This window comes from Aulonocara sp. 'chitande type north' Nkhata Bay, linkage group LG4 (genome assembly GCF_057382095.1).
Source record: "Aulonocara sp. 'chitande type north' Nkhata Bay isolate Kocher_YH1m ecotype deep benthic linkage group LG4, A_spYH_male_GT1.1, whole genome shotgun sequence".
Taxonomy (NCBI): Eukaryota; Metazoa; Chordata; class Actinopteri; order Cichliformes; family Cichlidae; genus Aulonocara; species Aulonocara sp. 'chitande type north' Nkhata Bay.
This window is the reverse complement of record NC_141347.1, coordinates 12779730-12802922: the sequence shown is the minus strand read 5'-3', so window position 1 is coordinate 12802922 and position 23193 is coordinate 12779730. Positions and strand designations below refer to the sequence as shown.

At 41.0% G+C, this 23193-nt stretch overlaps 2 protein-coding genes across 4 annotated transcripts; one reads left to right on the top strand and one right to left on the bottom strand.

Moving 5' to 3' along the window:
- Positions 1-2823: 2823 nt before the first annotated feature.
- Positions 2824-14411, top strand: LOC147332096 (uncharacterized). 2 transcript variants are annotated; one of them, XM_086288490.1, is made up of 14 exons: positions 2825-3410; positions 3756-3911; positions 4088-4206; positions 5754-5925; positions 6037-6155; positions 6309-7968; positions 8233-8343; positions 8590-8765; positions 8898-8989; positions 10148-10281; positions 10393-10573; positions 11310-11439; positions 11575-11635; positions 13384-14411. In XM_086288490.1, exons 1-14 carry the CDS (start codon positions 2903-2905, stop codon positions 13401-13403), a joined length of 3639 nt encoding a protein of 1212 aa, XP_086144616.1. In that variant the 5' UTR covers positions 2825-2902; the 3' UTR covers positions 13404-14411. The 2 variants fall into 2 exon arrangements, 1 of the variants encoding a protein (XP_086144616.1); XR_015128764.1 differs by lacking the exons at positions 11310-11439; positions 11575-11635; positions 13384-14411 and having other exon boundaries at positions 2824-3410; positions 10131-10281; positions 10393-10532.
- cd9r (CD9 molecule related) lies at positions 13546-21501 on the bottom strand. 2 transcript variants are annotated; one of them, XM_086288491.1, is made up of 9 exons: positions 21362-21501; positions 20994-21105; positions 19075-19180; positions 18874-18971; positions 16604-16678; positions 16409-16510; positions 16052-16147; positions 15856-15939; positions 13546-15597 (listed from the first exon to the last, which is right to left on the bottom strand). In XM_086288491.1, the coding sequence occupies exons 2-9, from the start codon at positions 21057-21059 to the stop codon at positions 15391-15393; spliced, it is 834 nt and encodes a 277-aa protein (XP_086144617.1). In that variant the 5' UTR covers positions 21060-21105; positions 21362-21501; the 3' UTR covers positions 13546-15390. The 2 variants fall into 2 exon arrangements, with proteins under 2 accessions (XP_086144617.1, XP_086144618.1); XM_086288492.1 differs by having other exon boundaries at positions 13546-14792.
- Between the last annotated feature and the right edge of the window lie 1692 nt (positions 21502-23193).

Here is a 23193-nt window from a genome sequence, read left to right as displayed (position 1 = left end):
ATATCCTTCACATCGTTACATACCGCAACCAGCCTAAACCGCTGGTACAAGACAGAATGGATCCATGCTTTCATGTTGTTCACGCCAAATTCAGACCCTACTATCTGAATGCCACAGGTCAAAGGAGTGTGCCCAGTCGTCTGACCCAACACTGACATTTCTACCCGGAGGACTGCTGCTTTCTGGACATTTTCCCAGTAGATCAACAGCTCCTGATTCACTCAGACCAGCCCATTTGGCACCAGCAACCATGCCACATTCACTTAAATCACCTTCATTCTTCATTCTGATGCTTAGTTTGAACTTCTCCATGTCTACATGCAGTGACCTGCTGCCATGAGATCAGCTGATTAGCTATTTCTATTAACGAGCAGCTGAAAAGATAGACCTGAAAAATAACCTCATTTCTTTAAAAACAATCCTGAGTTCAACCTAATCTTTATTCTGAAAACATAATTTCAGATTGTTGGTGCCCGATGATGCAAATTATTTAAATTGCATATTCATTCATGCATATTTTTAACTACATTTTAAATACTACGTTATGAAGCACACATGTTTTTAGTTTCTGATTCAAACAGTTGAATCTATTTCAAAATTTCCACATTACAAAAAAAAATATCTAATTTCAACGATTTCATCTCACTTTTAATAGTGTGGTTTTGAACATACAGCTGTACGCACTGTTAGTGGCTGATATGAACAATTTTAAATACTTTAAACTGACGTCTAATGCTTATTTGTACAATTTCCTTTTAAACATATACTTGTAGGTGCTTTACAACATATTGTTCTGTTTTTTATTCGCCTGCTTAGTAACAAGAGATTTATTTATTCATTTACTGTTTTATTTACAACATACACTGTATATTTGAGCAAACACTGCAATACCTATTGAAGCAGGAGAAGAGAAGCTGAGAACAGAGGTAAACACTGTGTGAAGGGCCATCAAAATCAAATTAAGACATCAAAGAATCGGCTAAACGCACAGCTAAGAGAATTTATCTCTGAGCATTTGCTTGTGCCCCGCTGGCTGCCTGCCAGTGGTTTGAATAGAAAAGTGAGACAGGAGCAGCTTCGGGAGTCTATTATGAACTCGACACAGCCGAGGTTTTCTACAGTGGATGTGAGCCACTTCACTTTTGAAGGCTGCAGAACAACTTTGTGTGCGGTGAACGTTTTGTGTGTCGACTGTGGTGCCCTAGCTACCGTTTACATTTAATAAAAAAGGAGGGGAAAAAAGATAATGCCTCATATTTAGCTGAGCCAAACTGTCTCCATGGTTACTGGCTAGGGGTTTTCATTCTTGATTCACTTCCTCACCCAGGGCGCTCTTTCGTAGCCCTCCCCCTTCTTTCCCTTTGCTCTTATTACTACATTTAACTCCAGTTTGTCCCCGCGTGGTTTCTTCTTCTCTTTGGGACGATGTCTGCTCCTCCCGCTTCCTGCTCGGTGTCACCCCTGCGTTTATGCCTCCCACACAAAGCCCTGCGATCTCAATGAAAGCCAGACATGCACACTGTACTCATGCTCTGACTCTAAAGAAAACAACTCGTGCCTGTAGCTAGGCAACTCCAAATATGAGTCATCCCACTGCCGCGCCCATCAACTGATCAACACCCCCCCACCGCCGCCGCCGCCACCACACACACACACACACACACACACACACACACACACACACAGAGCTCTGGGTCCTCTTTAAGAAGCGTAGCTGTTAACATTATCTCTGCAGTCTCTTCTAAACTTCATGGTAGCTGCGGAAACACAGCACTGATGATAATGCTGTAAGGACGCAGCCCCTCTCTGGCGTCAGTTGATCTGAACCACAATCTGATGGCATGACTGATATCAGCTCCACACTCACTGCCTGTCGAATGGAGTTGGTGGCAAACTATCGCTGACCGTCTTTCTCAGTTGATCGGTTCAGTTTTTCTCTGCTGACAAAGCCATTAAACAGTCTTTTCCAAGAGCAGGTCTCTCCAAAGGGAGTTTATCAGCAAGTTATTAAAAATGAACGCAGTTTGGAAAAAAAAATGCAAAATGCAAATGAATGAAAGGAAGTGGAGTCATTGCAAGTAAAAGCAGGAGTTATGTGGGGAAATATTCTTCCAGTGTGAGTTACTTTTAGCCTCTGACTAATTTTTCTGTCAGCAGATAAAAATAAATGACTTACAAAAAAAGAGGGCAGGGGTCAAATGATCTGAATTTCAGGGATGAAATGGCATCTATCAGAAAGACAGAGCCACATGTGTAGCTGAGCAAATGCATGTCCAGAAAAAAATCAGCTACTCAACTGTATTAGAAGATGAAACATACACAGTTAGCCAGACTTACAGATTAGTAAGTCTACATGATTTCAGTAGGGTTCATAAAATAATGCTTTTCAAATCTTCGGTGACTTTGTGCAATGCAGTGCTGCCCTCTAGTGGACAGAGACGTAAATACACATTTAAGATTCGTGACAGTCAAAACCAGGATCGCTGAAGCGACACAATGCTATTTTAATTTTGGCAATAAGACCCAGATTATTCCGAGACATCACTCACAATCATGTCTATACACAGTGTGTGACCAAATCAGTAAAAAAAACAACCCTCAAGACAAACACGAAATATCTTGTGTGTGTTAAGGAAAGTATATAAATAAGACTAACTAGTAGTATGCTAAATTGATAATATCCCACACGCTATATAACTAGACGGAAAAGGTATTAGATTAGCAGCTGGATGCTAACAGCGCCAACATAAACACTTGGGACAGTAACGGGTAAGAGCGCGTGCCTCTTTGCCAATTAAGGCTAATTAAGTGACCAGGTGCGTTGACAGGAAGTCTACAAAAACACTGCCGCCCTTCATTCCGTCCCAGTGTTTTGGTGCAAAGACAAAAACGCGTATTGGCAATGCATTTCAAACATAAAGGATACTTCGGTGTTGTGCTTATTTACACCATCACAACAATCGCTTTGCCTCTAGTAAGCCGGTGTGAGCCTACTGCGTCCTCCTTCCAATCGAATTCTCCTCCTGATGACAGCAAAGGTCATTTAACTACGGAAAGCAGCAGCAGTCATTCCTCCGGCCCTGACGTCGGAGAGCGGTTGGACCTCGGCTCAAGGCGCGCAGAAGACCTCCTAAACTCTGACGACCTCCACAGCAGGAAAGAGAAACCCAGCAGCAGCCCCGAAGAAAAGCCCGAGAAGAGACTAAGACCCAAAATGGCGTCTTCTTCGGGTCCTACAGGTGTCAGTGACCGTCACAACCCCAGGCAAGCCGAGGACGAGCCGGTTTATTCATATGGAGACTGCAGAGAGGGGAAAATTAAGCACGTAGTTTACGGCAAGTTTGTCATCGCTGGCCAGCTGGAGCCAAACGTCCCAACTCTCGACTACCAATCAGAGTCCTCTGCTTCAGGTAAGCCACTGTCCTGAACTCACCTGACCCCAGGCTCCTCCTCACTGTGCTTGCATTTTACTTTGCTACTTTAATACTCCCCTAACGAAACCAGTTTGATAATTTTAGTCATTTTTATAAAGTAGTTGGTACATTTTAATCCCTCATGATGATTAGAAACTATTCTACCACTAAAACGAATCTTTTCACTATAAGAGGCATTTTGTGTCCAGTTTTCTTATCCATTAGTTTGCTACATGAAACTCCCAATTTCCCCCTCTTTCACTCACGCACACACACTTTACATTCTGTATAATCCTCACACTAACACCATATTCTCAGAGGTGGTTTGTTTTTGTTTACCAGTCCGGTCTCTGGGAAGCCAGACAAGGCTCAGGGGTCACCGGGTCAGCAGCACAGTGGAGAGCTGGCAGAGGCTGCTCCCTGTGGTGGAGTGTGAGGAGGACTGCATGACCCTCACTGTCAGGAGGAGACGAGCTGCACAGCTCTTGCTGGACCGAGGTGATGCTACACCTTCTGCATGTCTATGCGCTCCAGTAGCCTGGATTTTATACTTGCACTATATTGCAGTGTTTCTTTTTTTTTTCTTCTTTTTTTTTAAGGTTTCTCTTGGGAAACCCAAACAGTTTCTTAATATTAGTAAAATTAAGATTTTGTGTCGTCTATTTGTGTCCCAGCGAATGAATCATCGGTGCCTCTGTCCCAGCTACCACCACAGTGTGGTTATACTCTTCAGACCACATGGAGAGACCTCCGTTTGATGGTTCCATATTACGCTTGTCATGTCATTCAAAAGGTGCGTGTGTCTGTGTGCTACACTTAGATTTTAATTTTTTACGTTTCTTAAAAAAAAATTTGAAACAGTTTTTGTAACTTTGCCTTCAGACGCCACCACAGTAAATTAAGTTACACGATCTAGATGTGATGTCTGTGTTGTGCACTGTGAGCTGTCCAATCAGTTTAGCAGTATAACTCAAAAATTACACAGAAAGTGATTTAAACAGAGTACATATTCTGTTATTAAAATATGTGAAATTTAAATGATCGTTTACATTTTCTTTATGAAACTCTATAACTTTCACGCATCTAAGCAAAATACCTCCAGTTTTGGAATGTTGATAGGAAAATCAGAATAAGTACGACTAACAAACGTACTAAACAGACATTCACTTAAATACAACATCTGTTTCTCATGAAAATCATATCTTTATAACTCCTTTTTGAACTTCTTTGTTCTGGCATTGCTTCAACTCTGCATTCAAACTCTTCCACAGTTTTGCTGCATGCACAGTGGTACACGCATCCAGATTTGAAAAAAAAAACCAAAACATTTAAATTAATATTTGCTCTTCTCAAAAGAAGCTGTAAATATTTCCTGGTAGTTGGATTTTTTTATTTATTATTATTATTATTATTATTATTTTTTTCTGTCTGAACAATTTGTGCCACATTATCTCCACCGTGTTTGACAGATGATGTGGCGTGCTTCAGATCACAAGCCATTTTTCCTCTTCCCATCATTCTGGTACGAGTTCTTGGTTTGATGGGTCTAAAGGTTGTTTTTTGCATAACTGTGCAGGCTCTTTAGATGTCTTATGACAAAGCCTAATGTGGCCATGTTGTTTGTATTACTAGGTTTTGTCTTGTCATAAACTCTTTTCTCTTTGTTTTAGACTTTGACAATGACCCGTCTGCTTCCTCCAGAGTGTTCTTGAGTTGCTTAGATGTTGTGCAGTTGGTTTTCTTAACCATGGAAATAATTCTGTCATCATGCACTTTAGTTGTCTTCTGTGGTCTTCCAGGCCCGTTGTTGCAGCTGAGCCAGTCAATGCAGTCATTCTTTTTAACACTGCACCAGATTATTGATTTTTCCACTTGTAAAGTTTCTGCTGTCCCCAAGTCTAAGCAGTTTATGTGGAACCTCTGAAAAATGTTGGACTGTGTATAAAAATGACTGTTATTCCTAAGGAGTTAATGCAATTTTTTTAGTAAAGTTTACACTTCAATCACATGTTTGTTTTTTTTCCCCTTTTAAAGCCAGAGAGGCAAAACAGCCAAAACTACAAAAAATAATGTAGTGTGTTTGTTTATGGCTGCATTGATACAGTTTTAAGTGTCAAATTATATGAAAAATGTCCAAAACTGGGCTAATTGTTGTTATTTAGAAAAAAAACTGAGTTTTTTGTAAAACCTTCCTCCTTTTGACTGATCAGATGAGTTGTACATTCACGTTAAATAATCTTTGAATCTGGCAAATGTTTCTTTTAAAATCCTGAGCATGTATGGTCTAAGGTGGGGTGTTTTTAGCCAAGGGTGGTATAAATGCTCTCTGCTTTTATTCAGGATGGCAGTTATGTGCTGCCCCTGCTATGGAGGGGAACCCCGGTCAAGATGTCCTGTCCAGTCTCTCAGATCAGCCCTCACACTGTGGGGCTATCCTCCCTCTGCTGCTCTTCACATGGGATGACTGTCAAAGTACATGAATCGACTCCTTTGGAGAAGCAGAGAGTAAATGGTAGGCTCCCCTTTCTTTCTATTGGCATCAAACTTCATTTAGATAATAGTTTAGCCTTTTGCCCTCATATGTTGAATCAAATATGAACTTTTATTTCTCTTCTGTCTGCAGTGAGAGGAGATTGGACCCCTCTAGCTCTGTTGGCTGAGCAGTGTGGCTACACTTTGGCTAAGCAAGATGCAGATACTGTAATTGCTGCTCCGTTTATTACATGTGGCATCACAGAAAAGGTGAACTTCAGAGCATACTATACACAAGACAGACTAGACAAGACTCTTTAGCCCATCTGGTTCTCCAGCATAATCATCGTATCTGATGATTACTACATGTGCATATTGTCATTTCCTGTGGTCTTTTAATGTTTTTGTTTTTTCCTCCTCCAGGATGGAGAATATATACTTCCTCTCCAGATAGGCAAGGAAATCTTCACACTTGCCTGCCCTATGTCTTCTCCTGAAGAGCTCTCCGTTAACACTCAGCCTCTGGTCAACAGCCCAGCTCATCTAACCAGGGGGGCAGAAGAACCTATGTTAGGGGCTCAGGAGCCTTTTCCATGGGCCCCTCCTTTCTACCTGGCTCCACCGTACTATCCTCACCCTACATATCACCATAATTATGCCAGTCCTAAAGTACATGCTTCATATGATTCTCCTACTCCAGCATCTTTGACTCCTGAGCCGACTTCTAGCTCTCAGCTTCACCCTCCTGTTGATTTCCAGCCAGATTATCAACCCTACTACGTCTACCAGATGCCTTTCTGGGAGCCGTATGACAGTCCTCCGTCACTCGTTGAAGAAATGGAAGATTTACGTCGGGAGAACCCAGAAAGAAGAAAAAATCAAGAAACTCCTTTTTTGGCGTTCTCTGAGAAGCACAGTGTCACACCTACAGGCTTTCCAGCTCAGCTCGAAGCGCCGCATTTCCAGCCTCTGAGACACGATTTCAATCCATACTACCACTACTACCATCACCCCAAAATCCCCCTTTCTGGCAAACCTCAAAACCCTGATTCAGGTCTGGATGTTTCTCACGAAATCTCTTCAGCTCACTTGCGTAAACATGAATTTTCAGCTTTGGCCCCCAATGTTGAACAGTCTAAGAGCATCAGGAAAGTCACCTCGGACCAGTTCCCTCCACCTGTGTCAGAGACTACCTTTTATCCCTACGCCCAACCGGAAAATGCTAAATTGGTTGACAAAACCCTTGAAACTCATGCTCCTCACCTTCTAAACCCATATCTTTACTACTATTACTTTCCACATATTTCAAGGGTTGAGGCTGAAAGACTGGTTCCATCACATCCCGACATGCCTGGAGAAACAAACTTGTCGAATTCCTCACCACTTGCTCCTTCACAAATTCTTCCAGTAAATGAGCACAACATGAATGCCTACATAAAAGCACACAAGAACTTTGAAAAATATAGCACAGAGCAGATCAAACATCCTAATTTGTCTGCTAAAGTACATTTGGAGCACAATGATGCAAGCCGCTCTGCATCGGTGTCTCCTGCAGTGCTGCCTCCAGTCTCACAAGGTCCCCATCATAGACTTGAGCCTCAACAACGCCCTCCTCACACTCAATCATTCATCAATCAACTAAATCCTTACCAGTACTACTACCACCCTTATTATCATTACTCTCAGATGTATTACAGACCTGGAAACCAAGTTTCTCCAGCTTCACCCCATCTTCTTCAAGCACCTTCTGCTCCGGCTCAACATCTGACTCCACCTGCACAATCAGTGTATGGTTTTCATAACTGGATGCATAGTCCTTTCTATTATCTATACTACCCATCTAAAGTGCCCGAAGGCAACGAGCTCCATCCTACAGGCAGCATAAACTCTGAAAACAAATCTGCTAAATCTCAGCTTCCCTCAGACTTTGACTATGGCATGATGGCAGGATATTTTAACATCCCTCCGCCACTGCACAATCCTTTCCATAGTTTATATTCACATTATATTACTCAGCAGCACCATAATGAGCAATCTGAGAAACCTGATGAAGATGCGAAAGAGAATCTAGACAAAGTGAGAGGTAAATGATCACATTTAAGGGTTTATCAGTCTTGAATGCCTTGCAGTTTAAATGTTTGGTCTTACAGTTTTAGTTTGACTGCACTGAAATGTTGTGCTTAAACAGAAAACCAGTGTTTTGACTTCAGATCACCACCACAAGGGGGCAGGAAACCCTCGGCCTAATGTTGTGGCTGTAATTACACACCTGTATTGCATATTTTCCATCTCATGCTGCTGAGTCATCCATAAGAAGTTCTCCTTGTTTTGTTTGCTTTCCTCTCAGATTACCTCGAGGCCCACACGTACACGCCCTCCGCCTCACCCTGCGGCCTTGGATCTGTGTCAGATACTGATTGCAGTAACTCTTTAGGCTGCTGTTCAAACACTGTGAAGGGTAAGTCTCACACAATACAAAGCTTGTAAACACTTGTCTAAAAGGATGACGACTGTAAAGGGGGAAAGCAAATGACTAATGCAACGACTCTCAGGCTTGAAGCCTTAAATAAGTATTTGATCCCCAAGCAAAACATGACTTGGTGCTTGGTGGTGAGATCCTTGTTTGCAAGCACAGCGGCACAATGTTTCTTGTAGTTAGCAGGGGATCCAATAATTATTTCCCACTCTGTATGTGTGTCGGCAGGCTGTACAGTGGGACAGTACTGCGTCTTTGCGGTGCCTGACTCTGTAGTACAGCCCACAGTTGCTCCTCCGGCTCATTCCCCTGAGGACATTAATGCTTCCTGCACGCTGCAGAGGTTGACCCCTGATCTTGACATCTACATTGTACCTCTGGATGGCTGCGGAGTAAACAAACATGTAAGGCACATTCCTATGTTATCACATCATGTAGACCCCCCCACCCCCCAAAAAGAAGGAAAAATGGACAAACACACGCCACTGTTGCAGAATAAATTAAAACTTTTTAAAATATATATATATATTTGATAGATGCTTGGCGAGACGGTGGTTCATCTTTTGGAAGTTCGAGGTTTACATCCTTACCAAAACGGCAATTCTGCACATGAAAGTTCTCCTTTAAGGTATGTCACTGCTGTTTACAGGAAACTTGCTTTTGTAACAATTGCCAGCAGCCTTGTAGTACTTAGCTTTAAGCATTCAGCTGTAGCAGGAAAGATTGTTTTCTCTTAAATATTCGCCGTTTCTGCAAAATCCTTCTGTGGTTTATACTCCCGTTTGTCTGAAGGTTGTCAGACTTCTGATTTGACCTCAACATGACCCTGCTTGTGTGCTTGGACAAGGATACAATATTTAAACTGTTTGAATAGTAACTTGAAATACCTTGATAATGCTATACTGGATTCTATCTGGACTTTGACTTTCATGAGCTACAATTATCGAAATGAATCAAGTTTTTCCTACTTGTACGAAAGTTTACCTTTTTTGTTTGGGAAATATTTTTTACTTTTTGGTGATTTATAACAGGAAGTGGGGAAATTTAAAAAAAAAAAAAAAAAAAAAAAAGTACTTGCTATTTGTCCACAGGTGTCCAACATGGAGGCAAAGTGTTTTCAGCTTTAATCCATGTCCACCATTTTTGATGCCATGACAATCGTCCAATCTTTAAACTGTTCACTTTCAGCTGACAGATGGAGGGTGCTGATTCCAACACGTTGATATTTTTAACTATATTTCCTTTAATGACAAATTGCAACATGAAAGAGAAGTACCTCGTTTTATATCATTTCTCATCCCTATTTAAAACTCTCAGCTGTCGATGGGTTCAATAGGAAGTGAAAGATGAAAATGACTTAGTCTCAGCTGCTCAGAAAAGATGCCTCCCCCAGCTGTTATGACACTCATCAAAATCTCATAAATATTAGATCTTCACAACTGAATTATGTACCTGGCCCACTGCACAGTGGCCATTCTGTATTTTCTCTGTGGTGGTAAATGTTTTTCCACGGCTTCTGTATTTACATAGTCACTTGCTTCTTGTGTGGCGCACAGTTTGACACCAAACCAGCTGCCTTTAGGTAAATAAGATACCAGGATCTTGTAAAAGGCTTTCTAATCTCACAAGTGCGCCATCAAGGCTTCATCCTCAGCTTGTTCTTGTTTCCATTATGTTCTCTTTCATTTTGTTTTTGTTCTTTAAGCAGTGCTTTGATCAACAGCTGCTTTTCAAATGTGTATTGTTTCAAAAAAATTCGTATGTGTCAGTCTCCTTCCCTCCACAGGTTTATGGTGGGATGTAGTTCCTCAGCAGATTCTCCAGGTGAAGTGAAGTTTCATGTGATGGATGAACAGCCTCCTCTTCCTCTCTCACAGCCAACACCAGCCGCTGTCACTGTGCAACTGAGAATTGCCGAAGGTAATTTTTCTTTAACATCTGTGTTCTGTTCAAGCACCAGATCATAGCGTGGAGCCAGTAGGCAGAGTATTCTTAAACACTTTATTAAAGCGTTTTTCTTTTTCCCTGCAGATGAGTCTTTCACCAGCTACCACCCTGAGGCTCACCTCCCTCTCAGCCTCTTGCAGGGCAGAACAGTTTATGTGGAGGTTAGCCTGAAGGACCCCTCAGAGTCCACACTTGTGCTGCTGGTTCACTCCTGCCTGGCTTACACTGACGCTCCATATCCCAGTGGGATTCTTGTTTATGATGGGTATGTTTATACAAGGAGGAAAATGACGTCCTCACAGATGGTCTTGTTGTTCATATTGCTGGCTGCCCCAGTAACCATTTAACATGATCAGTGGTTTAGTGTGCTCGGGGATATGGACACACTGCATGAAACTGTAGTTGTATTAGTAAGTACTAATTTTCTAGTTAATTGCAAAACAGTTTCTCTGTGGTTGTTCATGTTAAAGGACACGTGTTTAACAGTATAAACGGCCATTTTAATTGTAAATTTGATAGCTGTGCCAGCAATTTAAGAAATGCCATTGACTTTGCAAAGCTTGCTAATCAATTAGTGCACTAATAGATGCCAGTCATTCCTCTGCAAGTAGATGAGTATGAGGTTAAAACCTGTTCCTGAAAGCTGCATGAAACCTGCAAAATATGCAAAGAAAAAACAAAACAAAAATCTTAACCATCTTGGAGGAAATGATTGGATTTTTACTAAAGCCTCGTGTCACAAATTCCACTTTCCACAATTCAAACTCAGTCAGGTGGGCATTACTTAGTAACACAGTGTGTGGATGTTTGTACTGCTTTGATTTTAAAGCCGCCATGATCTTTTTAATGAAGATTTGCGTTGTCTTGCCAAAATTACTGCTGACTCTGTGTGAAGGCAACCTTGCAGCCACAAATCTCCAACATTAAAGAAGGGGGCTTCTTTAATGCCAGTTGTTGGTCAGTCTTTGGTTGTAAAGGCATGTCACTGTTATGTCGTTCAGCTGCAGCAGCCTGGGGGTTTTGCAGATGCTTCCGACCTCGGACTTGCAGGTCCGGAAGATCGCAATTTACAGCTTCCTCTCTCTTCCACCACACATGACTAAAGGGGGCTCCCTCCGAGAAGACCCAGAGGTATTTCACACCTAAGATGCACACAAGTAAACAGCTGTTTGTGTATAAGTTACATTCATGTTCAGGCCCAGTGCAGATAAGTGAACTCGGGTAGTAATGCTATTGTTTTTGGTTTTTCTTTCCCTCCTCACTCAGATCCACTTCTTGTGCCTGACAGAATTGTGCTCTGATGACTGCACCCTAAGATGCCTCGAAGGTAAGACCATAAAGAGAAATGGAACACTGGGCAGCTTGTTCATTTAAAAGTATAAAAATACTTGTTCCAATTTTGAAAAGTTTTGATTCCTGACTGAAAATTGTTTTAATTTAAACACTCGTTAATAAAATCTGATATCTGCAGACTTCTAGATAAACAAGGTTTTCTAACTTTTCATTCTATACGTCACCCAAGTAGACGATGAAGCGATAAGGATTCAGTGGTTGAAAATTTGCCAACAAATGTGCAGGAAAACCTCAGAACATGATGACGCAAGTTGACATTTACGTTGTGTAATGTGGTAATAGTCAAAAACAGAGGGGCCAGGTGAGACTTAGCTCATCGCATCTAAATAAACGCCTTCTTTGGAAAGAATGATGAACTTGAAGCAAAGAACGAGCTCTAAAGAATCACTTGTTCAGTGTGGTGGAGGCCGTGTTGTAGCATGACTGTGTATATGTAGCGCTAAAGGAACTCGACGTTCCATTGAGATTCAGTCTAATGCTCAACCTGAACGGCACTTCTTAAACTACAAAGGCCAAGGCACCGCTGGGTACTGATGGGCGATAACTAAACACGTGAACCCGGTAAATAAAAGAATGTGCCTAAACGGGGAAGTTGGTCTCAACACTTTTCACTACCTGAGGCAGAAAGTTTCAAAAACAAACAGGACCTGAAAGCATCTGAAGCCAAATGTAAAAATTCTTAAGTTTTTTGGGTTTTTTTTTTTTTGTCAGTTTCCTTGAGCTTCAGCAGTCGTTGACGCCAGAGGGTTTACAGCCGATTACTGATGTTGCCTAAGTTTGTGTATCAAATCATTTTTCACTCTGTGAAAACATAACAAAGTGGGGGGGAAATGGCAGAAATCTGTCATTTTTAATGGTAAATGGCCTGTATTTATATAGCGCTTTACTAGTCCCTAAGGACCCCAAAGCACTTTACACATCCAGTCATCCACCCATTCACACACCCATTCACGCACTGGTGATGGCAAGCTACATTGTAGCCACAGCCACCCTGGGGCGCACTGACAGAGGCGAGGCTGCCGGACACTGGCGCCACCGGGCCCTCTGACCACCACCAGTAGGCAACTTCCGATTACAAGGCGAACTCCAAACTCTTGAGCCACGATCGCCCCATTTTAAATGTAATATTTTTCTCAAACCCTTAGTTAATATCCAAAAAAACTAAGAGGATGGGAAATGCTTTCAGATTCTAGTCTGCTGAAATCACAATGATGCAGACTTGCACATTATGTACTTCCTGTTCTAACACATTGCAAAGTTTTCTGTTTGATCCGTGAGGGGTTTGTGACCTTGCTGCCATTGTTGTTGCAAACCACATGCAGTAACAATACCCAGATGGGTCGTTGCGCTGGTTATTTGGTGGTTAAACGAGCCAAAAGTACAATTCTGAGACATTACACCAAAGCCAGAAGCCTTACCAGTTTTTTTTTTTTTTTTTTTTTTTTTTAAATATAAAAGAGGTTAAATACAAAAAGTGGAGGGTGGCATGATTTCCTGCTCCGCTGTCATTCTGCGATAAACTTAAAGTTGTAAAGCATGGTGTGATCAGTAATGTAGCTACATAAATTATCCTTGGAGCTCATATTACTGGAGTTTCCATTCACAGAAACCACCTGGTCAGGTTTCACACAGCTACCCAGTGTTCCTAATAAAGTGCTCAGTGTTTCTCATTTATTACGTGAAATGACTACATTAACATTTTTTTTTTTTTTTCCTCCACAGGTCCAAACACTGGTGTGTAAGCAACGAAATAAAGAGTATTACACAAGTGCAACTTGATTTTTGTCACTTAATGGAAACGAGTGTCTCTGGAGGTTTTGCTTCTATAACTAAATAGTACAAATAAGTAGTACAGGGCAAGAAAACAAGTGACAGACAACTGGAGGCATTTAGCCTTTGAAATTTATTTTTTTTTTTTATCAGCAAAACGGTTAACATTGTGTCATTTAAAAAAAAAAAATGTTAACAAGCAAAATACAAAGGAATGAAATGTGAGCTTATTTTTTTTTCCCTTTTCTCAGGATGAAAGCTTTTACAGAAACAAGTCTTCTGAAGCATTGAGTCTGGAATGTTTAAACAGTTTGACCTAAAACTGAACCTCTCGGGTACCTGGCTGTCTTTTTTGCTGTTCTTGTTTTTTGACCTGCTCTTTGGCCCTCTGCAACCTCTACCAGAAATCTAAAAGGAATGCACTTCTTAACAATACTCTAGTATACAGCCACTAAAAAGTAATGTGAAATTGAAGCTCACATTAGAGCGATGACACCCACCATGCTACACCTTGCTGTAATTGGACCTCTACTATAACAAAGATGATACACTGACTCCCTTTTAACAGTCATGACTCACCATATCCAGTGACTTTTACTGTGTGCAACAGACACAAACTATTAGTTTTAGGGTCACATGAAGGGGGAACGATTCTCAAAATTAATAATAATAATGAAAATGTGGAGATTTTGTCTTTTTTTTTTTTTTTTTTATTCTATAGACTGCCTCATTGAGTTAAGCTGATGAAACTTGTGTTTTTTTTGGTACAACATCTGTACTGCACAAGTGTGACCATAAATGTCCTTGCATCGGTCCATCTCAAGCTATTTCATTTTAACCAGATGCATCTTTCTGCACCTTCAGCGTCCGTATGCTCATGGCCACGTTGTTTCTCTTCCCCCTTTAACGTGGCCCTAATACTCATTCATAAATAAACAGCGTAACTTTTCAGGAGAAAAAATGTTTAAAAAAAAATAAAATTCATGTTTTACCAGCTGAATTTGTTAATGTGTTCTCATGGCTGGGTTTGGCCACAATAATCTAGAGGCCTGTCAGGTTAGTGCACATGTTACAGGATTTATTAAGCTAAATGTCTAAAAAAAAAAAAAAAAAAAAAAACCCCCAAAAAAAACACCTTTTAATCAAAATATGGTTCTGAAGTAATGCAATCATAGCTAAAGGAAAATATGTAAACACTGATGTGCTGCTTGTATGTAAAGCAGTGGCCTTTGACAGGAAGTGGTTAAGGGTGTAAAACCCTAATCCGCCTCTTAGTACACATTTGAGTAGTACACTGTCCTCTCCTGATGGGCATTCTTGAGCTGGTTCAGGAGAACTATGGCGCAGACCATGGCCATCATCTGTTGTGCAGACAAAGGAGGAGGGCAAGTAAAGAGCAGGGATGGGATAAAGAGCTATGCAATGACCAACCCACTACATCATCCCGAGAACTGAACCAGCAACAGGTGAAAGAGTGTGAAGGAGGCTAGACCTTCCAGCCACAGCAATCAGATAGCACGCAGCTACAGAAGTGTTTGAGAAAGTGTGAGAGAGAAGTCGAAACAAACAGGACAAATCCAACCCTGTTGATATACTGGCCGTGTGTGTTTAAAGGCACTAAAGTAAAGATTGAAGAGTTGACTAGTGGTGGAGGGAATATTCAGAGCGCCAGAGGGTTTCTTATACTGTTTTGCCAGCAAATGTCAATCCTTCTGCAGATGAAGCAACTTTGGTGATTTAAAAATGTGAAAACTCATTTGCTAAATGCTGTGATCTGCTGTCAAACCTGTCAACTGTAAGCTGAGTCGTGTGTGTTAGGTTGGATTTCTCCTATAACTGCTAATGATAAAAATTTGAGACAATGCTGAGAGCAGCAGATAGAGTATGTGTAATTCACACTAAAGCAATGTGGAGTAAAATCAAAATGGCGAGAAAAGCGCAGTGAGAATGAAGAGTGCACTAAGCATAAGCCACAGGGATGTTGGCTGCGCTGAGAGGAGTGAAAAAGACCGGCTCCTGGTCAGCACGTGTGCTGGTGACTACTTCATGCTGAGCTGGCAGAAAGTTAGCCTGAGTAGAAGTGGTCTGAGTCAGGATAATGTACTGAGGTGTTGAGGCAGAAACGATCTTTCTGCTGAGGGTAATGCTGCAAATCAGAGCAATGAACTTTGGAATGATTGGGGAAATAAAATGAGAAGAAAAAGTTCGAAAAGGGAGGGGAAAGAAGTATTTAAGAGAGAAGAGTGCAAAGTGATTAATGTATGGCCATTGACATGAACAACAATATAGAACCTTTAGTACTGTGTATAGACTAATAGTAACAGGAACAACAGACTGTGCTATCTTCTTCCCTACTATTTGTAGCATTTGCCAACTCATTTGAAGCTTTACTTGTTGCAAAGTAAACATGCATTATTTGCCTACCAGGAGCACTCCAGTTCCAACGAAGATGCCCATCATCATTGGTGCTTTACCGATAAAGACATCTGCAATGATGCCAGGACAGCTCTGCAGGAAGACCGAACAAACTGAGCATCTAGTACAGTACAGCTGAGTGAAAGAGGTAAAGCAGTGGTGGCAGGACCACTGTAAACGGCTTCATTTATTGGCACCAACTTACATCCATCTTGATGCGTTCAAAAAACCCATCTGGTTCGGGGCAGGTCTGCTTAACGAGCTCTATTATGGAGACGCCAGTTAATCCACAGCAGTGAAGCTGCAAAGCAGGCAGATGAAGGAAGAGGTGAAGGGAGGCAAAAAACAAGTCTTAAACACTACCCTGCGCAGCCCTGTGGAGAAACTAAACACGTTTACTGCTTCCACAGGAATTGATGGAAACAGCTGACAGTGACGTCTTCTCGGTGTGTATCAGCCATATAACTTGTATGCATAAAGCAGAAAAGACTTGAGTATACAGGAAGTAAGAGTTAAAATTTAGTATTAGGTAAAAATGAAAAACAGCAGCTTATATACGTACAGTGTTGTGGATGAAGGTGAGTGTGACAGCAATTCCTGGGTCTTGATTGGCCACATAGATAGTATACAAGCTAGTATAGAACTCGGCTAACCAGAGTCCAACCTTTAACATGAGAGATCAAAACACAATCTTATGGTCAGGACATACTGGACACATTAATTGATTTTCATCCCTTTTATCAGTATTTTCTCTCACCTCCTTGCTTTTAATGTTGACAAGCACTCCAACAACAACTACCAGTGTAGCCAGTATGGCCAGAAGGGCGGAGAACTGAAGGGACAGGAAGAACTCTGTTAACTTAAACACTTTTAAACACATAGGAACAGGAAGTGAAACAGCTTTTCCAGTTTTATGTGGGTGCATCAAGAGAAGACGAGGCTTAACATTGCAGTAAATTCTAACAAGGACCTGTTTCAAGCTTGACTAAATGTTCAAATTCCCTATCCCTTCCTTGCATCTGGGATTCTTCCTGCAGGTTTGATACAGCCTGAAGATTTCAGAGCAAAACATTTAACTGGTACTGGACATCCATTAATTTCCTTTAACTTTAACATCCTTAAAAACCAAGAGGGCTTGACCCGAGGATGTAATTTACAGTTAGGACACCGTACATTTGCACAGCAAAGGGGAAAAAAACAGCCAAGAAAACTGAGAGGTCACTGTGTGATTATTGCCAGTTGCCTGTTTCGTCAGCGTGATTACACACAAAGTTACAAAATATCCTCTGTCAAGGCCAACTGGGCAATACACTTCACACGATGCAATCAAATGTTCTGTGTATCTGAACCTGGATAAAGGTCTGAATCAAAAGGCCAAATGTTTAAGTGGTTCAAAAACCTCTGCATCATATAAGATGCTCAAAAGGTGCTTGCACACTCCTGTGTTTCAGACCTCCCAAAAGTAACTACAGCTTTCAGCAAGATGTGAAGAAACAAATTCTGCAACTTTATGTGCAAAACATCTGCATGTTGTGTTGAAGAGACATCAACTTAAGTTGAGCTCGAGCTGTGCTGTACTTTTGATGTAATACCAATCTAAACCAAAAGATGGAGCAGTGAGTCAGTGTGGTCTTTTGGGTGGTTAAAAGAAATAAACGACCAGATTCTTTTCTTTTATCCAGCTGGCCAAACTTTCTTATCCATATGTTGGCCTTCTGTCTTTAAAAGAAAGCAATTAGCTAGCTTTCTTGAAGTTCCTAACTTCGGTCATTGAGGCTAACAATTATAAACCTCTTTTAATATTTAAAGTCATGATATTCTAGTGCATGATCCAAGAATGGAATTGCACAATTCAATGCAGTTGCGCGAAGACCTTGTCTGATTGGTGGGGTTGGGACAGTTTTGCATTGCAAATCTCTAAACTTTTAGCCGTGCAGCTCCTGCAGACCAGAGACACACGCCAACCTTTCTGCACTATTTCTACACTGTGTTTAGACTCAGATAGGATAAAATATTTGCACTCATGCTAAAAACCTTAGTAGGCTTACTGATCTGGCAGCAATAAGGGGAATCAATGGGGAACCAACTATATAAACAGAACCAATAATGACAGTAGCATCAATAAAAACAAAGCTTTTGGTTTTTACCACAATGCTACGCTCGGCTTTTGTTTGACTTTAAACAAAGTCGGCTTTTAACACTTAGTATGCCACATGATGTTAACCTGCCTTGTATCTCATATCATCTTAGACTATTTGACTGATGGGGGGAGCAGAAGCTCTGTAAATAGCCGTCCTTCCTTCCTTCCTGTTTCATTGTGTCATCGATGAATGGAGAAGACTGAGTACTCGGAGAGCAGCTTATTAATTACTTTCCTCTGGCACTCTGACTTGTCTCTGTGGTTCCACAGAAATTATGTTGTAACAACTTGTTGAACTTGATGTACACGTTAGAATCAAGGATCTGATCTGAATAACGACTTTACACAGATTTTACCATTTGCACCAGCATGTAGGTGATGCATGTGCTCTAACATTTAAGCACCATTTCCAGCATTCACCTCAACCTCTGATGCTGGCACTGGGGTGGTTTTAAAACGTTTCACCGTCTTCCTGTTAAACACAGATAAAAGCCTGAACAGTAACGTTAAAATTTGCCATAAAGTTAATGAATAAAGGAGTCCTCCAGGAAGCAGCGGGGTATTTAAGCTTGTTCTGAACATGTCTTTGCAGGGCACTTCTTGTTCAGGGCGGTTTTTTTTTATTTTATTTTATTTAATGACTCCTAAGAAACGAGACCAAATGGGATTACTAGGGGTATACTAAACATTACTAACACATTTTTGTTTTGGTTTCTCTGACTAAACCTAAAAAGCAACCTAAAACTTTCCCATAACAGTTAAAAGGTGTAACCACTGTGCGACACAGGGTTTTGTGTTCACAGCACAGGAAACAGCTGGTCTGACACCCATCTTTACGGAAAAGTGAGACTGTAAGCCAACATGCATTACCCATCAAAACAACTCACCACTTGCAGAGCGCATCTCTTCTCGTTGCAGGCACCGTAGTCTCCAAACATCACCACAAACAGCATCACTGCCCCGAGAGCGATCAGCACAGTCACACCTGTTAACAAAACGGAGCGGGAAAGAGGGCCGTTTCTGTCTGTTAAATATGCATCGGAGCAAAATGTACCATCGTGATTCTTCGACCTAATAAATGCACCGACCCATAACAAATGCGCTGGAGCTTAATTCCTCCACATGGAAGATCGCTCTTGTGTTGTCGCTGAACCTCAACCACAAACCAAGTCCAAGGAAGGCAAACCCCACCACCTGTCACATGAGGAAATAAAACCAGGACAAAAGTGTAATGAACAACATTCTTGGTTACTTTCACATCTGGTTACTGAAATATAGGTTTTTAGGGTCTATATTTATAAACCATGCTGTGTGACAGATGAGTGTTTTTCACACTGTGCAGAACAGCTGGCAGAGGGGACAAACAACCAAGAAATTGGCATTTCAGGCATTTAAGACAGCTTTCTTCTGATTGGCTGTCCCTCGCAAGCATAACATTTACACGGGATGTGGGCGGGACTGATGCTGTGATGACCACATTAAGGATTTTGCTCTCGTTGATGTCATACAGAACCAAGAAGAACAGTTAAAATAGAAAAGTTAAACCATTTAGTATTATAGTATAAAGTATTATTTAGTATTTTATCCAATACCATAAAGTTCTCTCACTTTGTTTTTTTGATTGTCAAGCATACCAACACTGGCACTGAAACCTGCTACAAATGTTGCAATAAGACAGAGTTTATAGAATTAAAGAAGTTGAAAATGTCGCAGTGATACCATGTTGTATCAGTCTTTTTGTCCGGCACTCAAAAGATTTTATTTTTAAATATTTACATTTATTACATATAATTTACATATCGTGTTTCATAGAAACATGTTTCAGGTCTTGTTTGGTCACAGAACGATGTGATGGCTAAATGAGGCCGACAGGATTTTACTCACAACTCTGGAAGTGGTGTCAGGAGACGAGGTGGAGGAGGGTCAGAAAGAAACAGGTGAAAGCTGAGATTGAGGACATACCAGCTTTTGAGGAGCCTTAGTGGGGACTACATGATTCAAAGTCTATTATGGACTTTGAAGTATAGTGTAAGCTAAGACTCTGACGTGGTGGCATTTGGTTTCTCAGTTGCTGCACAAAACACCGAGGTGTGAAGGGTAATCATCTATCCGCGGCAGCATTGTTCATGCTGTTTAGGAAAGTTTTCACTTCTTCTTTTCAGACGGCTTTATTCTTCTTCCACTCATCGGAGATACTGCCTTATTTTAAAGAGTCTGTACAATTTAACCTCACATTTCTGAAATCCCACTAAATAGCTAAGAACAAAAATGAATTGATGGGTCTTAATTTGATTAATATACACACACACACACACACACACATACATATATATATATATTTCAAAAATTAAATACTGTTGGGTTCCTATCAGCTTATAGATGTGCCAAGCACACAGTTTACACTGATGGTAAAGGTGATTCCTGAAAATGAAAGTAACCTCTCTTGGTATCCTAAGAAACGAAACCACAAGGAAACCTGGTGTTGTTCCAAAAAGTGATCGTGTGCAAAACAGTCTACGTTTCTACGTGGGTTGTTTTTTTTAATTTTGTGTAATGTCTTTGCTTATATCAGTAAACTAACTGTAGCCAATGTGATTTATGGGATTATAAATAAAATAAATGACCTGTTTTGTAAGTATCTGTAAGACTCTTTTATTGTACCCACATTGTAACCATTCCAGTCCAGACCACCTGTAATATCTTTGGAGAACTATTGTTATATTTATTGCAACTTGAAATGTGTTTTACAGATTAGAGTCCAACAGTTCATTAATAGAAGTTCAAATTGTTTGGCAAATACCAGAAACCACTTTTTGGCACAACACCCCTGTTTCATCGCAAAATTACAACTTTTAATCCTTCATGTAAAAAAACAAACGCCTTTTTTCTGCCCGTTTATCTCAAGAATTGATCACAAAACAGGCGAAAGAAAACGAAAGCCATGCTTGGCCTTTCCCTCTACCCTCCCGTAATTAACCACGCAGTATTAAAATCGAGCCGGACTTACCGCGAAGATGATGTTGAAAATGATGAGGATATATTTGCAGAACAAGCCACATCCATCCAGAGCCATGATGATGATGATCAGCGGATCGTTGAGCTGGACACACGGTGAAAGTCTGTAAAGTGCAAAAAGCAGAATTCCCTCACCACTCCGAGCAGGCCTGGCAGATTATGCGCATTTAAAAATACAATACAAACGTTTTCTGTGCTGCTGTGTTAGTTTCTACTATTTCACTCTATTTAATCCGTTAATGCGCATTAAGCAGCCAGTATTGCGTTTAAAAGGTTTAGTAGTCTTTTTGATTTCAAATAGATCACAGCGTGGCAGAAACGCTCGCTGCGAAATCATCTCCCAAACCAATCGATCAATACCTTTATCGATGTTTGTCTGCCTGATCGGTCAGCTCAGCAGGTGGGAAACGAAACAACTAAATCTTGAACGCTGCTGCGTGTGGTTTTCCAAGACTCGATCTGCGTCACGCTCCGCCTCTTCGTCCTCGCTCGGTCTTCTCATTGGGCAAACCACGTGAGTGACACATGCTTTGACCCATGAGAAGGCGCAGCAACGGATCTGTTTTAGAAGAAGAAGAAAGAAAAGGAAACTTAGGGAGAAACGAGAGTTAAAACGACAGCGATAGTGTGATTTACGCATACCAGCAAACAGACCGTGACTGTTTGCGTCATTTAAAATGTTCTAATTTTGCATAAACATAAAAAAAACACGAAGAATAGGGATCTAAGCTTTTTTTTGTCTATTACAGTTATAATCTTTCTTATTTCTTTTTTTTTTCTTGTTTTTTTGGGTGGGGAGGAGTCCCACACAGCACACGTGTGGCTTCCGTTCTGTGCACACAGCAAAATACAAAAATAATACCAAATATCTGACAATTGTGTTCTCCAGATTTTATTGCTTTATGCCACCCGTGTCAGTTCTCAGTTATCCAGTAATAAAGATTAAAGATTAGGACAAATGTAACATATGCCAGTCTAAAGAAATCTCAACCTGCTTCATTAAAGAGGACATGAAAGACGCGAAATCGATCAATGTAGAGCAGTGTCACAAACCACGGAAGCCCCAGAAAAGTGCAATCAAAGATGAGTTTATTAACACACGCGAGAAAACATCAGCATATGTCCTCTGACCAAAATACTAGTGATGTGCGGATCGATCCTGAAATATCGATTCCTCCGATACCAATCATTTATGTTCTAGAATCGATTCTCACATTAAAATATCGATATTTTAGTAATTTAGAGTAAATTTGTAGTTTATCATTAACAGGAACACAGTGGAAAGAAACTATAACATTCGGATTGCCTACATTCAAAGGAACTACTTCCTCTTCCGCCTTTCATAGTCATGTGCGAAATACGGCTGTATAAATGTCTCGCAGCCCCTTGGCGTGCGCACTCACAACAATGGCTGAGCGTAATTGTGCGGATGTATTTTACCTCCACAAACAGCTGAGCCGGGGTTTGCAATAAATGTGGCAAAAAAAGGGAGGTGTTGTGGCCATACTTGCCAACCTTGAGACCTCAGAATTAGGGAGACATTCAAAAGGGCTGTTTGGGCGGATAAATATATTTTACAGGGTTTATTTATCGGATAAAATACGTTAAATGTCACCGTTATTATTGGCCGGCCCGGAAACAGCGGGGGTGTCCAAATTCAGAGGCTGCTTCCACCTGAGGACCGGCCTTCGCGGTCTAAAGAAAGCCGGGTAGTACGTCACGAGCTCCCTCGGTGGAGTGAAACTCTGCCGTCTGCTCCTTGCTGTCTAAAATATAACCGGGCACTGACGTAAACTCTTCTGTTTAATCAGTTTTCTGTTTGACGTTTATTCAGCTGTGTGAAAACCCCGGAGGAACCCTCCCGAGGGAATAATAAAGTTTAATTTAATTTAATCTAATCTAATAACTTTAATCTCAGCCAAACCGATTTACTCACGAACAAATAAAACACTGAAAAAGCCAAACAAGAACATTTTTAAGTTATCAAAGTGACTTGTACATCATGTTTAACCCGAGTGGTGAAAGACCGCGGGGGTTTGAAGACGATGTGTCGGTCGGCTCAGATATTTGAAGTTCACACAGCTACATTCTCACCTGAAAATATGTTAAAAGTTTTTTTGCGACCCAGAAAGAGAAATAAGAGTGATATTAAAACTAAGTCGCTGCCGTCATTGTTGGAAACTGGAATTGGC

Coding starts and splice junctions, on each gene's coding strand:
- cd9r (XM_086288491.1), bottom strand. CDS start 21,059: ATGGCTCTGGATGGATGTGGCTTGTTCTGCAAATATATCCTCATCATT. Junction 19,181..20,993: donor TTTTCAACATCATCTTCGCG/GTAAGTCCGGCT, acceptor CTCATGTGACAG/GTGGTGGGGTTTGCCTTCCT. Junction 16,679..18,873: donor AGAGATGCGCTCTGCAAGTG/GTGAGTTGTTTT, acceptor CTGTCCCTTCAG/TTCTCCGCCCTTCTGGCCAT.
- LOC147332096 (XM_086288490.1), top strand. CDS start 2,903: ATGCATTTCAAACATAAAGGATACTTCGGTGTTGTGCTTATTTACACC. Junction 3,411..3,755: donor ATCAGAGTCCTCTGCTTCAG/GTAAGCCACTGT, acceptor TTTGTTTACCAG/TCCGGTCTCTGGGAAGCCAG. Junction 8,766..8,897: donor GCTGCGGAGTAAACAAACAT/GTAAGGCACATT, acceptor TATATTTGATAG/ATGCTTGGCGAGACGGTGGT.